At 34.6% G+C, this 18,477-nt stretch overlaps 1 protein-coding gene across 1 annotated transcript in view; it reads left to right on the top strand.

Annotated features, from left to right (window-relative positions):
- Positions 1–18,194, top strand: part of LOC135214113 (uncharacterized) — a 29,008-nt gene extending 10,814 nt beyond the window's left edge. Inside the window, exons 2-3 of the mRNA XM_064248218.1 lie at positions 9,021–9,145; positions 17,116–18,194. Of these exons, the coding sequence (XP_064104288.1) occupies positions 9,021–9,145; positions 17,116–17,278 (288 nt within the window). The 3' untranslated portion in view covers positions 17,279–18,194. The remainder of the gene's footprint in view (positions 1–9,020; positions 9,146–17,115) is intronic.
- The last annotated feature ends 283 nt before the right edge of the window (positions 18,195–18,477 follow it).

The following is an 18,477-nucleotide window of genomic DNA, read 5'->3' as shown; positions in this document are numbered from 1 at the left end:
CGAAATATAAAAATATATGTATTCTTCTGAAGTTTTACATGCTGAAGATCAGATATGATTGTACAAGTCTTCTAATAACGATAGCTTGATCGCTTCTGCCAATGATGATGGCTACTTCTGTTCTCTCTACATGATAAAGCTTAGGTAAAGAGATACAGGTCTTCTAATGACGATAGCTAACTCTGTTCTGCCTGTCTACCATCTCTGTTACAAGTTATGAAGGAACAGACAGTAGTTCGAACATATGAACATACATACAAATGACATAGTTTCATACGAACACACAATCAAAATGAGACACGCTACAGATCACGTAGGCGGTAGTTGTCTCAAGCAGGGAGCTTGGACTGTTTCAAAACAAATGAATGACCACAGATGACGACATGTCAACTTAGCCTACATACTTATTGTATACGTCATCTTTAGCGTCTCTAGTCTGATCACATTCCTGCAAGCAATCTTTTATATATATGGACTAACATTCCATATTTTAATATGTAAACACTTACATTAGCTCGGTCAGCTACCAAAACCAACTACTGAATATTACTCAAACTTGACTTGCATTTGACTTATAGGAGTGTGATACAGACACTATGTGAATATATATATATATATATATATATATAAGTAAATAAAAATTCATGGTGTACATGAATTGATTCAAGTAATAAAATATAAAACAATGATATTGGTAAATAATAGTGATCACGTGATATATAATGATACAGTTTTTCACTTCATCTCTTTAAGATACTTATGCTACAGAAAATACTAATGTACTCTGATAATTGCATAGATGAAGATTAACATGATAAAAATCATATTTTAACTGATAAAAAATTTCATATATGAATTGATAACATTATTAATGTTATGCTGATTGATTCGTTTATTTTTATGCTAAATTTATATATCTGATTCATTAATCAATATACTAACTCATATATAACTGCAGATATTGATAAGATAAAAGGTAACAGATTGATTATAGGCTACCTGATGTTTGTTTATACATATGCATATGGATTCATATAATTATGATTAATATATGTGCACTTTAAATAGATTCCTATTGCGTACACGCAAAGATATATTTCGATTCCGTTATTTATGATCATTTATATATAGATTCCTAGTGCGTACACGCAAAAAATATATTTCGATTCTGTTATTCATAATCATTTATTATAGGATACATGAATACTTCATATATATAGGATACATGACCGTTATACTACTTCACTTTTAACTAGCGTTCGAACAACTTTCCGTCCATTACACAGTTTCCAGACAACACCTATAGCCCAATGAAACGGCCTATTTCACAGGGTTAAAACAAGGGGAAATTTGCCTGGGCGGGTGGGTCCAACGTTCTATTTTGCGCTCATACTTATTCTCTGCGTCCTAAGCTACACGATTACGTTCGCGATGAATAAAAAACATCCCCAGCACGAGTCCTTCGCCAGCAAAGTAGAGTTGAATATCCTTCGGGTCGTAATCATCGAAGTATGTTCCCTTTCGTATCGATTCCGACAGCCGCCGAGCATTCCGCATTAAAACGAGATTAACGACGAGATACGGTGTCGGTCGAAGAAGTCCATGAAATTCCTTTCACATTGTAGGCGGTTGTTACTTGACTGTAGTCATCCGCAGCGACGAACGATTTTTTGAAGTTGCTATGTGAAACTCTCGTACTGCAGGATACTGTAACCAGGTTCCATTAACCAGCCTGCAAGTGAAATTATACTTGTCACAAGGGCAAAGTAAATTCAGACGACATCCAAATACAGGGGAGGGAAGAGAGCCATTTAGACCAGAACTTAAACCCATATGAATTCGCTGATATTTTGGAATTCAAAAGAGTCCGCTGTACCAACTTTTTTATCCATGGCATTAACAATGAGTGAACCTATCCAGGTCTATGATGACTGTAAAAATATCCATAATTATAACAAATAAACAGATATCAATACAAATCCCAAAGAAAATTCGATATTACTGGTAGTAATTACTAGACAAAGAAGTGGAAAAGGAAAACGGAGCTATTTGTAAGATTGCCAGGCAACATAAGATTCAAAGAGAATATTAATCATGATTCTATGGTCCCTAACAAAAGTTTCATATTCAATTTTCTCGCGCGCATCCTCTGAGGTTATTTTTTTAAAAACTTTATTAATAGGTAGGAGATGCAACGAAAAAAACCCACTATGTAACTAATTTCTAAATAAACTTTGGGTTTTTCAAGAAAATGTGACATTTTCCCATGAATGTTTTACTTGAATTGTAATAGGCTAATGTTGCAAGTAAATATTTCATATACATATCTTGATACTTCTAAATGTCTATGAGGTTCAGAAAAAAATTAATTCATTTTTGTTGTTTAGACGAAATTCTATTCCTTATTTTGTTTATTAATTTTAAAATGATTGCAAGTTGCATTGCGCATACCGATATACACCTTGTACCTACGTCTGCCTTGCCCATGAGAAGTTCGGGCTAAGCATTCCTTTCCTTTCTCCAGTCAATCTGCTTTTGCAAGCGCGAGATGAAGCCTGTAATGCAGATTATTGAGGTTAAAAGGAACAAATACTGATACGGCAATGATGACGTCGTCACTTGGCAGGAGATTGCTCTCAGCCAGCTAAGAGTTTACGTTACTTGCTGTAATAAATACGACTTTAGGATAAATTTATTATCTTTTAATACTCGACCCACACGAAAAGAATGTCTGAAAAAAAACAGTAGGCCAAAATTGAACAATATATTAAGTTTCATGTTGGAAATCTGCATAATTGTAATTATGTTAAATTAAATATTCCTTATTGAAACTAATGAAAAAGGTTTCCATACAAATTCTATATATATTATTAGCCCTGTATAAGATTCATATAGGATTATTCCATAGATAACATTTTCACTTCTAGACTTCCTGACTTTAAAATCTCTTTTATTTTATTTTATTTATTTATTTATTTATTTATTTATTATTATTTTTTTTTTCATTGACTACGAATATAAATCACCGGACAGACAATATGTCAGTAGGTTTTGGATATGTGTTTTGAACTTTAGCTTATTTGTCATACTAAAGCGTTAAGTTAGAGTTCAAATCTTTACGCATATATATTTGGATATTTAATTAATCTATGGTTACGTTTTGCTTATTGATTTTATCGTGATTTCCTTTTTTATTATTATAATTTGTAACCCTTCCGACTTCTTACGGAGTGTATTATATTGACTCCACTTGTATCCATATTTATTTTATTTTTTTTATATTTATTTATTTATATATATTTTTTTTTTATATATATTTGATAATTAATGGTTGGCTTGAATATGTGGAAAAGTGTTCTAGCGTGTACCGTATAAGGCTATTTGCGGCATCAATTCTACAGATACAAGATATGAATGATAAAGGTATTTAAAACCGCGAGAACTGCTATAATCCAGTTCGGATCCAATATCACGAGTTGTAACTCGTAAGACATTGACACTTTCTGATTTATCTCTTATTCTCCAAACCGATGACTCTGGGCGATAAAATATATTACTGGTTTTCTTAATGGATAGGAATTCACACAACGTGTTAAGGAGATTATTGATTTACGCCACCCCGAGTCAGATTATCATGTGTTGAATTCCATGTTTTACTGATTTAGCACTCATAAATATTCCTAACGCACTCAATTGCGGTGTTTGTTTTTACTGCTATTACTTCTATATAACGTGTCAAGGAAACTAATTAACACTAAGAAGTGTTTATTCTCTAGTCAGACTCGTAATTTTGTTAATAATTCTAAGTATATTCTTTCAAGGATTGATTTGGCACAGGATAGGCCCTTAAGGGCTGTAACTGACGGTGGTCTTAGTGTGTCCCTTGTTTTCATGACACGTGTTTACAATCAGTTTATGTGCTTTTTATATCTGTAAGCATCGTAGGCCGTAAAACAGTGATTTGGCTTTCTGTGACATAGTAGGGAAACCTGGATGACGGAATGCGAACCAGTTTATGACGATTGGTATGAAAGAGATTATTTTATCTAACTACCTGGTCGTTAGTCATCTGCTGTGTTCTTCGGGTTTTCCTCGTCACGGACTTACATATAATATTACATTTGATTACATTATTCTGATACACATACTTTAAATATACTTTTGCTTTAGGGTTTCTGCTCGAAGTGTTTATTGTTTTTGCTTAGCCGCTGACCCTGTTTCCGTTCGAAGTGTTTATTGTTTTGATGTTTATTGCTGCTGACACTTGCTTTGTTCAGTTTGTAACAGTTCTGCTTCCCCGCGCTCCGACCTCCCAGATATTCAATGCTCGCGATCTCTTGGGTTAAGGAATTTTCTTGTTTAGATACGGTTTTAACAATAGGCACGGATGTTTCTATATCTTTTAGTCTAATTAATGGTTCTTTGCAGTATGGTGCGGGATTGCGGGATAATGCGTCAGCTATGATAATTGCTTTCCCAGGTAGATATCTTATCTTGGCTCCAAAGACCTGAATGATCATTTGTGACCGAGTTCCTTTTGGACTGTGATTAAAGCCTTTGAAAACTCGGTAAAGGACTCATGTTCAGTAAGGACTTTATCAGGATAGCCATAGATTATGAATTTAAGATGTACTAGTGAGTTAAAGATACCTAGCCCTTCCTTGCCTATTACTGCATATTTACTTTCAGAGGGCTTTAGTTTACGTGAATAAAAAGCTATAGGGAAGAACTGTTTATCATATTACTGAAGTAGTACCCTCTTACCCCTTGGTCTGAGGCGTCTGTTGCAATAAAAAAATTCTTTATTTAAATCAGGGATTTTTAAGTTAGGTGAGCTGCATTTTCCGCTTTTAAGATATCGAACGCTGTTGATGCTTTTCAGACCATAATAAATCTACGCTCTTCTTCGTAAGATCTGTTAAAGGAGCTGTCATGATTCAAGAGTTACATATTTACATACGATTGTAATACCCACTACAGCGCCAAAGTGCTGTATCCCCTTTTACGTTAATAGGTACCAGGAAAGTTATGAATAGCCGACACCATACCATGGACTACTTTAAGACCTTGACTGAACACATAAAACCTAGATAAACATGTTCGGTTTTTTAAAAACTCACATTTAGATATTTTACTCTGAGATTATTTGTCTTTGTCTCTGTAGCACTAGCTCTAGTTTATGTGAATGTACTTCTAAGGTATTAGAAAAGATTACAAGATCATCCATATAGGCATGTAGGGTATCCCCTAAAAGTCCTCCAAACACTATATTGTAATTGGGGTGCAACGTAAGCCGGAGGCATACGTAAAATTGATAATGCCCCTGAGTGTGCTGAAAACGGTGTATGAGGTACAATCACTTAGGTAATGGTATCTGGTAAAAGCTTTTAAGTAAGTCCAAATTGGTGAAAAAAAAATTTATTCTAACCTAACAGAGATAAGATGTCGTCGGTACATGGCACTGGAAACTATCGGGAGTCGTTTCCCTTGTTTAAGCGTCAGAAATCTACGCAGATACGCCAAGTCCGATCTTTTTATGGCTGACGTTTTGAGGGAAAATTATATGGGCTATTTGATTTCCTAATGGCTCCTATTACTAACATATTTCAACTTCGTCATTTATCTCTATTTTGAAATTGCAGTGAGAGTCTATACGAAGGTACGTATATAGCTTTATGTTTGTCCTTAGACCGTATTTTGTGTTAAATTACATCCGTTTTTCCCAGAGATCACTCGCTAGTGGAGAAACTTCCTGGTATTCAGGTAAAAGATAAAAAAAATTTCTGCTGAATCACCTCTGCTTGAATGACTTTACTGATATTACTTTAGATAGATTATCAGAGAGATTCATCCACGACTGGTTGGGCGGGATTAAAAATTAGCAACAATAAAAGAAATGCGATATTTATATGTATAGGTTTTTGTGGATTACTATATTACTTGTTTGCAGCGAGTCAATCGTGTCTAGGGCTTTGTTCGCGGAAATCGTTATATTTCAGAGTGTCGGGAAGGATTAAAATTTCATTTCCCAGCAAAGTCTTTTTTACACGCACTAAGACATTCGAGGTGCATGCTTCTCGAGATTTTTGCGTGCAAAGTGCGACTGCGGTTGTGGGAGAATTCTGTTGGGTCATTTGAACAATGTTACGATTTATGAGACAAATGTATAGTTCCTTTATATAAGTTATTATTTGATTAACTGTCTCATTTTTGTTCAAACGGATTTTAATATGTTTGAAGGATTATAGGATTTCCCTTTGATAAACAACACGCCTTATTTGCAGGATGTAAGATAATATTTTGTATACCCCTAGATGAATCTTACAATTACACTAGATACAGATCAATGTTTTTTATAGCTATAGAGGTATCTGTAAACGCTCGCTTATCCGGACTTCTCATTAGGGAAGTTCGAACAACGACGGTGAGTCCGTAAATACAGGATATTACGTGTACTAAAGAATAAAACAAGATATTCTAATTTTTACGGCGCGTACAGTCGGGCTTTATCCACCACTACTTATAATAACTTACGTATTAAAAAAAACAAAAAAAAAACGAAAACCTGTTCTGATTACTTTATACGGTCGTGTGTTTCATAGGAAAAATCCTTTTTAATTCAAAAAGATATTGGCATGTATGAACCAACATCGCTTTTCCCCACTCTGCTAGAGGCGCTTATTGTGTGGAATTTGCTATGCTTTGAACACGTTCGGCAGTTTTTGACTGACCTTGACCGCTTGACTAGGTGACAGAGTCACCGGAGTTTGCTTGTTTGATTGCTGAACGGGCTACTGTTTCGATTTCTTTTTGTAATAATTAAGATCCTTCTCTTTATTCCATCGGGCAACGTATTTGTGTGTTTTTTTTAGCATTATGTTGCTGGTTACGTATAAAGCAATGAATGACGAACTATTAGGAACTGAGCGATTACTAATAAGACAAGTTATCACTACTGCATTCAATATTAACTGTTTGTACTTCATTCTTTGCTAAAATTTGAAATAGTGAGGGATCCTGGTCAGCGCATTTAGCCTGTTGAAAGTTTTTTTACAGACATGTTATTCCTTGCAATCCAGCCATATTTTTAAAGTTAAGTTGAGTCATTGAGGTTCGATATTTTATATAACTCAAAAAACTCAAGGCTAAAACTGCGAGCGGGACTTTGCAAAGGAGCATTTATTGTCATGACCCGAATAGTGTTACCTCTAGTTTATATAGATTTGTACGGGTGTTCCACTTGTTTTTTGTGTGTTTTCTAATCACTACGGTGCTTAACGACCCTATCCATGCATCTGTATAAATACAGACGTCCACTGCGTAAACGCATATTCACTGTTTAATATGATTTGTTACGTAAGGGATTAATAACTCAACCCAATAAATGATAAAATTAACATAGTATATGATTATGATATTTCAGTAGAACTTCTGGAAACAGACACTCAAAGATAAAAACTCGCAGTAGCGAAATCTCAATGATGTAGATAATTTCTGTAAAAAAGTAAGATTAAGAATGTCTCGTAACTTCAGCCACAGGAATAACGAAATTCGACCTGCAAAGGAAACACTCAAAGTTACTCCAAATGAATAAAAAAATTGTACTTAGCTTGCTTTTGTGGGAAGTCACGGTGTTCCGATAACACGACACGGCCCTTGGTCCTCCTTCTCTATTTAGCGGATTGCCTGGTTTGGCTTCAGTTTCCCCCCCCGTGCGCGTTGTTTCGATGATTCGAGCCCTTGAAAAGATCCGATGCTGCAGACGCGTTCGGTTTGTTTCTTGGAGTGCCGAAACGCTCACTAACGATGTTTTCTTGAATGATTCTAATGAGAGACGAAGCTTGCGTTGTCGTAGGAAAAAGGACACGTCGGTCGTTTTGTTTCTTGAAGTTATTCACTAACGATGATACTAAGTTTGCTTGAAGAATCTCTTGCTTTCGTCGTCGTTAAAGAGTTCTTGTTGTTTTCTGAAGTCGCTCACTAAACGATGAAAATAAGTTGCTTGAAGAATCTGCTGCTTTCGTCGTCGTTGAAGAGTTCTTATATGATACTTCATTATTCTGATGTTCTTCGGAGAAGTTAGTAGTTCTTCTGGTCCACTGCCACCAATATTAGGGCTTGTGCCTTGTTTGATAAGGCGCCCTATGAGGTAATGTTAGACTAGCGATAATCTTACGCTAAGTCGGTTGGTATTGCACTTCCATCTTCAATGGAGTGTCTGGGGGTTTGTAGATCACTTACGAATCTGGTATATCTTGTTATTATTACGACGATGTGTTAAACTCATGGTGAGGAGGTTTCTTGTAGAAAACACGAAATATAAAAATATATGTATTCTCCTGAAGTTTTACATGCTGAAGATCGATATGATTGTACAAGTCTTCTAATAACGATAGCTTGATCGCTTCTGCCAATGATGATGGCTACTTCTGTTCTCTCTACATGATAAAGCTTAGGTAAAGAGATACAGGTCTTCTAATGACGATAGCTAACTCTGTTCTGCCTGTCTACCATCTCTGTTACAAGTTATGAAGGAACAGACAGTAGTTCGAACATATGAACATACATACAAATGACATAGTTTCATACGAACACACAATCAAAATGAGACACGCTACAGATCACGTAGGCGGTAGTTGTCTCAAGCAGGGAGCTTGGACTGTTTCAAAACAAATGAATGAACCACAGATGACGACATGTCAACTTAGCCTACATACTTATTGTATACGTCATCTTTAGCGTCTCTAGTCTGATCACATTCCTGCAAGCAATCTTTTATATATATGGACTACAGTATACACATATACATACATACACATACATATATGTACATATAATGGCAGTTGGTATACAGGCATAGATGAACATGCACATGCACACATGCCTACTTACATACATACATAAGAGTACATACATATCCCAGTATAATAAACCAATAAAAAAGATCAAAATCAAAACTACCCAAAAACTTTTGATAAAATGATCTCTACCCAACTTCCTGACCGAGTGCCGTTTTTCAGGTCATCCTGGTCACCCTGGTCGTGCTGACCTCAGCGCGACCTGACACGATACTCGATTTCGATGGCGACGATCACCACCACACTATGCAAGGTCAGCCGGGGTCAGCGATCACGGGCACTTATGGGTAAGGTTTAGTTTCTTGTAGTCTCATGTAATTATGTTTGTTTATTAGTTTGTTTATAGAGTAAGGGTTACTCTGTCTGGTGGCGGGGAAGGGGAGTTTTGGGTATTATTGTGACCCACTTAATACCCATAAACTCTCTCTCTCTCTCTCTCTCTCCTCCTTTCTCATATATATATATATATATATATATATACTATATATATATATATAGTATATATATATATATATACCATGAAATATATATTATATATATATATATATATATATATATATACATAATTATATATATATATATATATATATATATATATATATATACTCTCTCTCTCTCTCTCATCTTCTCAAAATCTCTCTCGCTCTCTCTCTCTCTCTCTCTCTCTCTCCTCTGTTCCGTCGAGATAGAAGAATCTGAAACCGGAAAGACCTCGATGAGGCAATACCAAGGAGGTACCTCTTCGAGGTTCTGAAACGCAGGCATAAACAAACTGCCTCTGGAAGAAAGGACGATTAAGAGAGCCTCGGAAAACGGAAGCAGGGAGAGAATTCCGAAGCTTCCAAGGCAGCAGAAGGGACGAAAAAGCCTCTACATTTTAGCAGACAAACATGGGCACAAAGATGGGCAAATGGCATCATGTCCTCTGCCCTAATCTTAACTTTCCTTTCCACCTAATCTTAGCGAGTGTATAACGCCTGATCACAGATGTTGGTTGGAGGAATTCAGAGGTCCAAACCAGGCCTATTACTTCCTTGGGCATCCTACAGCACTTCTGGAACGCTACAGGACAAGGGTCCTACTGGCATGAAGTCCAGAGGTCCACACCAATCCTCTTTACCTCCTTCCACGTACTACAACACTTCTGGAACGCCTAAGGACAAGATTCCGTACCCTTATGAAACCGGTTTGATCCAAACCTAATCCAGCCAGCCTTAGTGGACTGTTCCAGGGCCACTGGAACGCCTCCGGCAGCGTTCATTTCCAGATATGTAACCGAGATACTGGAGGGTATGAGGGTTTGATAGTTATAATTTTTGGCATCTGGCTGTAGCTATATTTTACCTATATTTATTTCAATGTATGTATATTCTATACTTTCATTTTGACAGAGATCAGAGATAAAAACTATTATTATTATTATTATCATTATTATTATCATCAAAGATGGCCTGGACTGAGATTTTTTCAGATTCTTAGACATTATTTAAATATATTTATGTTTATTTCCCCCCCCCCCCCCCTCCTCTCTCTCTCTCAACTCTCTTCTCTTTTTTCCTCTCTCTCTCTCTCTCTCTCTCTCTCTCTCTCTCTCTTCCAATTCTGAACTCCAGCAAAAACAATCTTTGATTTCAATAACTAATATATTCTAAAATAACCACTACAGAAATACCAATTGTTAGTAGCAACAAAGACAATAATTTTGCTCTCAGATTATTTAAACAAATTCCTTAACAAAATTCTCATTACACTGCATGTCTTGTCATTTATTCTGATATAACAGACCAGCAAAAAAAAAAAAAAAAAAAAAAAGTCAGACTGACAAATTCGTATATTTTTGTTCTCCAAAGGAAATCAGACATTTTGTCAAGATTGTTTAAATAATATACCTGTATAAAATTACTATCACTTTGTTCTGACATAACAGAACAGTAAAAAGATGTCAGACATTGAAAAATTCGTATATTTGATTTGCCCAACCGAAAAAAATTAAGACACCTTGTGTAGACGAGACAAAAACTAAACCAACATTACTCTTATATGCTTTATCATTTAACTTAATTACACATCACCGAAAGACATTTGAAAAGTATCGCGAAGCTGTCCGTAAGACATTGACTATCATAAACATTTCCTGCTTCTGGCTAACGTAGGTTTTTTGCCTTTTTTTTTCTTTTTTATCAAATGACAAAAGCACCATTCTGGGATCTATCATTATTATGCCTTGCCTGCAAGCAGTAGGCCAGATCTAGAGAATGTAAACCTATTACGGAAGAGGTTATTTGTTACAACATCTCGTTTTTATAATCTACAACCTTAATTTCATTATCTATGAGTCATCCTTAAGTACAAGTGTTACTGGCTGCTCCAAGGGATGAACTCGTGCTGGCATTAAGGCCAGATTATTTCCCAACAATTACAGTATCAAGCTTCAGTTGCAAAATAGAATTAAAGAAATAAATAAGAATACCGAAGATTTGGGTTGTCTTCGAATAAGGAAGTAATTTTATTTTACAAAATCTTATCAATGTACCTGCAATTACTCATTGAGTCGTACAAAAGATAAAGCGAATAAAAAAGATACAATAAAAATAAAAATCTGCCGTACGTTAGGGTTTTCTATCCAGTACAAAAATGCCAAGTTACATTAATTCTTATATGATAATTCTTATTCTGGGATAAAATCAGGACTTGGGTCAAAGGTCGTTTCCAAAATATGTACCTGGTTTTATTATTATTATTATTATTATTATTATTATTATTATTATTATTTATTTATTTTTTGCTCTATCACAGTCCTCCAATTCGACTGGGTGGTATTTATAGTGTGGGGTTCCCGGTTGCATCCTGCCTCCTTAGGAGTCCATCACTTTTCTTACTATGTGTGCCGTTTCTAGGATCCCACTCTTCTGCATGAGTCCTGGAGCTACTTCAGCCTCTAGTTTTTCTAGATTCCTTCTCAGGGATCTTGGGATTGTGCCTAGTGCTCCTATGATTATGGGTACGATTTCCACTGGCATATCCCATATCCTTCTTATTTCTATTTTTAGATCTTGATACTTATCCATTTTTTTTTCCCTTTTTTCCCTCTCTTTCTCTTCAACTCTGGTGTCCCATGGTATTGCGACATCAATGAGTGATACTTTCTTCTTGACTTTGTCAATCAACGTCACGTCTGGTCTATTTGCACGTATCACCCTATCTGTTCTAATACCATAGTCCCAGAGGATCTTTGCGTGATCGTTTGCTATCACTCCCTCAGGTTGGTGCTCGTACCACTTATTACTGCAAGGTAGCTTATGTTTATTGCACAGGCTCCAGTGGAGGGCTTTTGCCACTGAATCATGCCTCTTTTTGTACTGGTTCTGTGCAAGTGCCGAGCATTCACTTGCTATGAGGTTTATGGTTTCATTTTTCGTATTGCACTTCCTACATATGGGAGAGATGTTATTTCCGTCTATCGTTCTTTGAACATATCTGGTTCTTAGGGCCTGATCTTGTGCCGCTGTTATCATTCCTTCAGTTTCCTTCTTTAGCTCTCCCCTCTGTAAAGCCATTGCATGTGTCATCGCTGGCTAATTCTTTAGTCTGTCTCATGTATTGTCCGTGCATTGGTTTGTTGTGCCAGTCCTCTTTTCTGTCTGTCATTCTCGTGTCTCTGTATATTTCTGGGTCTTCGTCTACTTTTATTAGTCCTTCTTCCCATGCACTCTTTAGCCACTCGTCTTCACTGGTTTTCAGACATTGCCCCAGTGCTCTGTTTTCGATTTTGACGCAGTCCTCTATACTTAGTAGTCCTCTCCCTCCTTCCTTTCGTGTTATGTATAGTCTGTCCGTATTTGCTCTTGGGTGTAGTGCTTTGTGTATTGTCATATGTTTCCTGGTTTTCTGATCTATGCTGCGGAGTTCTGCCTTCGTCCATTCCACTATTCCTGCACTGTTTCTGATTACTGGCACTGCCCATGTGTTTATGGCTTTTATCATATTTCCGGCGTTGAGTTTTGACTTGAGTATCGCCTTGAGTCTGCATATATTCTTTCCTGATCGTGTCCTTCATCTCTTGGTGTTTTATATCCCCTCCTTCCATTATTCCCAGGTATTTGTATCCTGTCTCATCTATGTGTTTGATGTTGTTCCCATCTGGTAGCTTTATCCCTTCAGTTCTCGTTACTTTGCCTTTTTGTATGTTGACTAAGGCGCATTTTTCTATTCCAAACTCCATCCTGATGTCCCCAGATACAATCCTTACAGTCTGGATTAGGGTATCTATTTCCTTGATGCTCTTACCATACAGCTTGATGTCGTCCATGAACATCAGATGGTTGATTCTGTTGCCTCTTTTCTTGAGTTGGTACCCAGCATCCATATTATTATTATTATTATTATTATTATTATTATTATTATTATTATTATTATTATTATTATTATTATTATTATTATTATTATTATTGTTGTGTTGTTGTTGTTGTTGTTGTTGTTGTTGTTGTTGTTGTTGTTGTTGTTGTTGTTGTTGTTTTTATTATTATCATAAGTGGAAAGCATTTTTTGTGCCTACTTTTTATAAAACACACTATGAAGCATCGTTTTCGTATATCTAAGATGGCTAATTACCCTAAAACAAGCAATTTATAGATCTGTTTGGCTGATAGATTCCTATATTGGGTAATTATTGATCATAAATATCTTGAGTTCAGTTATCACCAAAAGAATTGATGGGATTTCCTCAGCGTAACCTTGTAAAAGCAATTCACCATATAGTATGCTGTTATTATCATTATTATTGTTATATCAAAGTGGTCTTGTAATAGCAGGGTTGTTATCACTGAAGACTGTACTTTGAAATAATAAAAAGGGAAAGAAAAATATAAGGCAACTTGCACTGAATTTTTAATGTACTCTTTATTATGATAACGTGAGGTATGGGAGCAAACTATTTTTAAAGAGAGAGAGAGAGAGAGAGAGAGAGAGAGAGAGAGAGAGAGAGAACACCTACATTAAATCTAGGTATATTTTTAGTAGATCTATATTTCAGAATCAAAGGTTATCTAGATTAATAAAGAAAATTTATTCTGTATATTTCTAGAGGCACTGTATTTCAGAATCCCAAGTCCGCTATATATATATAAAAGGTAATTCTGTATATTTTTAGTAGCACTGTATTTCAGAATCCCAAGTCCGCTATATATATAAAAAAGGTAATTCTGTATATTTTTAGTGGCACTGTATTTCACAATCCCAAGTCATCTAGATTGATAAAAAAAACAATTTATTCTGTAGATTTTTAGTGGCACTGTATTTCAGAATCTCAAGTTATCTAGATTAATAAAGAATATTTATTCTGTATACAGGACATTTAGAGATTTCCTTCACTCCCGTCGTATCCCCAGATCCTGTACTTGGAAAATATCTAAAAAAAAAATATATCATAAAGGGCTTTTAAAATTCCCAAAACCCCTTTCTACTCCCACCCATTCCCTTCCTATTGTGACTCCTCCCCACCCATCCACCCGCCTCCCATCCCTCTCCATCTCGCCTTGTCTATCTAGTTCCTCATATCAGATGGAAGCAAACTTTCCCCTCCTCTTAATATCACTGGGTCACATTTAATCGTAGCTGCAACGTACATCCTCACCTGTCACCTTAAGATACACTTTCTGAGTTTCTTTGAAGCAAGTCTCGTAGGGTTGCATTTTCAACCCTCGTTGCAACGTCAACTTCAAGGACGCTGATGCTTTTGTTTTCAAGTTTAATTTGCAGTCATGACTGTGACCAAATTTGTTTAAAGAATGTTTTTAGATTCCTGTACAATTGTATATTTTAAACTTGGAATTATTTTTGTTTCCAAGTTTAGTCTGCAGTCATGATTGTGACCAAATTTGGTTAAAGAATGTTTTAGATTCTTGTACAGTTATATATTTCCTATTTTGAATTATTTTTGTTTCCAAGTTTAGTCTGCAGTCATGATTGTGACCGAATTTGTTTAAAGAAAGTTTTAGATTCTTGCACAGTTATATATTTCAAATTTGGAATTATTTTTTTTTCCAAGTTTAGTCTGCAGTCATGACTGTGACCAAATTTGTTTAAAGAATGTTTTAGATCACTGTACAACTGTATATTTTAAATTTGGAATTATTTGTTTTCAAGCTTAGTTTGCAGTCATGACTGTGACCAAATTTGTTTAAAGAATGTTTTAGATTCCTGTACAATTGTATATTTTAAATTTGGAATTATTTTTGTTTCCAAGTTTAGTCTGCAGTCATGATTGTGACCGAATTTGTTTAAAGAATGTTTTAGATTCTTGTACAGTTGTATATTTTAAATTTGGAATTATTTTTGTTTCCAAATTTAGTCTGCAGTCATGATTGTGACCGAATTTGTTTAAAGAATGTTTTAGATTCCTGTACAATCATATATTTTAATTCAGGTCTAGTATGCTGTCATGACTGTTCTAAAAATTTCGCAAAGACTCGTTTAAATTCTTGTACAATTACACATTTGCTTTTCAATTTTAGTATAAAGTCTCGAATGTTCCAAAATCGATTCGAGGAAGTTTTTAATCCATATATAACTTCCTTTTCAAATTTAGTATGCAATCCCAATTGTAAGTTCAATAAATCTACTAAATTCTAAGTAAATTGTATGCTTAAAAATAGTGAGCGATATGAACTTTAATATAATGAAAATATATTCAGTGCAATCTAGGTAACAATAACTAACCCTCATACATACCTATCAATTTTCCTTTAGTAATGGTGAGCTACGTTATATAAATTCATATAATATTTTCAATTTGTTTCTGTGAAGAATATATTTCTTACCACTGAGGTAACAAAATAAGGTCTTCCTCGTCCAAATCAATCTTCTTCTTATAATGTAGAGCAATGTTATATTTGTTCTTATAACATAGTTATATTTCATGCCACTAATGTAACAAAATATAGTCTTCATCATCCAAATCAATTTTCCTTTCATAATGTTGAGTAATGTTATATATATTCTTATTACATAGTTAATCTATTTCTTGATCTTGGCTATCTACAAGGATATTCCTAATTTATTTACTGTCAGTCCTTGAATTGTCAACGACTGGAGTAATTGGCTGTGTACCTATGACGAGTTCTGGAAAATTCAAAGCAATTACTTTGGCATTGCATATTTTCCTCATTAACCTTCGTGACAGCTTTACTTGAATGTGTATCTAAGGTGAGAGAGAGAGAGAGAGAGAGAGAGAGAGAGTATAAGCTACCGCTGAAAATTATGTACTTTCTCTAGAGGTTTGCTAAATATTTACTTTAAGGTGGGGTGGGTTAGGGGTTTGTGGCGGGGGGCGTATGTATGGGTAGGGAGGGCGGGGGCCCCAGGGGCGTTTTGTTTTGAGGTTTGTTTGGGGAGGTTACTGTTTGGAGGTGCACAGTATTTAATCCTCAGACAAATCAGTTTCGTCCATATGGAGCTTTCTAATTTTTCTGGGAGATTTTTGTTATATGTATATTGAGGAAATAGGAACATTCTATTACTTTCAGTCATACGTATCATGTACTTTACGATACGTCCAATAAAGGAAAAATTCCATTATGCTTAGTATGCCAACTTATAATAGATTTTCTTTGAACCAGAAGCCGAGTCAACAGGTAGGGCTAACCGGCATACCGGGCGAGTTTTTTCCTTTTTTTTTTTTTTTTCTTCTTCTTTTGTTTTTTATTTCCATGTTTTATTCTTTCCTTTCGTAAGAGCACAAAGGTTAATATGTTTATAATCCACATTAATATTTAATATATATATATATATCTATATATATATATATATATATATATCTATATATATTTATATATATATTATATATATATATATATATATATATATATCTATATATCTATATATATATATATATATATATATATATATATATTATATATATATATATATATATATATATATATCATATATTCATATATTTTATATTATTATATAATTATATATATATATCTATAGATATATCTTATATATCTATATATCCCTATATCTTTAATAATCTTTATATATCTTTATCTATATATTTTATATAATTTATATATTTATATATTTATATATCTATATATTTTTATATTTATGTATTTATATATTTATAATAATTAATTAATTAATTTATTTATTTATTTATTTACATTAACTAATTTATACCTAAAGATGACCCTATCTTACTAACCCTTTCTCACCTGTCAACATAATCAACATCCCTCCAACATCCTTTTCCCAGGTGGACATCCCCCGAAGGAATCAACTTCCTGGTCCGGTACATCGCGGACGAAAAGGGATTCCGGATCCTGGAATCGAACGCCGTTCCAGTCAACGCCGACGGAATTTTCGCCAACGGACAACAGGGGTCTCTGGATTCTGACGACGACGACGTGACGCAGTGAGGGAAATAAATATAAAAAAAAAGGAGAGTTTTTACGAGGATTGATTTTGGCGGACGTAAGAATTTAATGGTTGCATGGTTCAAAAGGAGAGTTTTTACGACGATTTATATTGGCGAACGTAAGAATTTAATGGTTGTATGGGCTCAGAAGGAGAGGTTTTACGATGATTTAATTTGGTAAACGAAATAATTTAATGGTTGTATGGCTCAGAGGGAGAGTTTTTACGGTTATTTATTTTGGTGAACGACAGAATTTAATGGTTGTATGGTTTAAAAGGAGACTTTTACGAGGATTTATTTTGGCGACCGAAATAGTTTAATGATGTATGGCTCTGAAGATTTCTTAACGAGAATTGTTTTTGGAATACGAAATAATTTAATGAATGTAAGGCTCCATACAGATTTGCTGTTCATGGTACGCGTGGAAATCGGTCACGTAGGCAAGATAAAATTACTTTATTTTAGGCATGTCTTCAAAGACGTTTGTGGGAGTGAGTTTAATACGAATGGGTTTGGAAGACATTGAGATATATATTATTCTAGTGAAAATAATATTCATTTCATTTCGAAGTTTTCGCAAAAATAAATCAATAATACATTTTTTTAAATTTTAAGGAGGTGATTTGTGAATTCACAATCTAATGATAATGAACTACTAAATGTTTGTCTTTGAAGAAGCAGGTACTTGGAATGAATTAAAGACGGTGATTTTAACTTTCTCAGATACTGAACGAATTGAAGTTGCAATATGGCTTCCCAGAAGTAATGCTGAAGTTAGGATACTAAATTCAACTTCAGAAAAAAAGAAGTGGCAAAGAAAACAGCCATTTAACGAAATACAGCATTTTATTTATGGGAAAAGAGATGAATATAAAAAATTGAAATAGAGGTGATTATGAAAAGAGTTGAAAGAGAGAGAGAGAAAAAAAAACAGTGAATTAGAGAAAATTGGTAATCATTAAACCAATTGAAATAGGGGTAATTATGAAGCCAATTGAAACTGAGATATTTATGAATCCAATACAAAGAAAAATTAGTGATTATGAAGCCAAGTGAAATTTGGACCATTAGAAATTATGAAGCCAGCTGAGATGTAGATATTTGCCAATTATGGAAACCAACTGGAATATAGATAATTGGTAATTGTGAAGCCAACTGAATTATAGACCATTAGAAATTATGAAGTCAACTGAAATATAG

The sequence above is a fragment of the Macrobrachium nipponense genome, chromosome 19 (assembly GCF_015104395.2).
Source record: "Macrobrachium nipponense isolate FS-2020 chromosome 19, ASM1510439v2, whole genome shotgun sequence".
NCBI lineage: Eukaryota > Metazoa > Arthropoda > Malacostraca > Decapoda > Palaemonidae > Macrobrachium > Macrobrachium nipponense.
The sequence above is the reverse complement of the archived record's forward strand: the minus strand, read 5'-3'. Positions and strand labels throughout refer to the sequence as shown.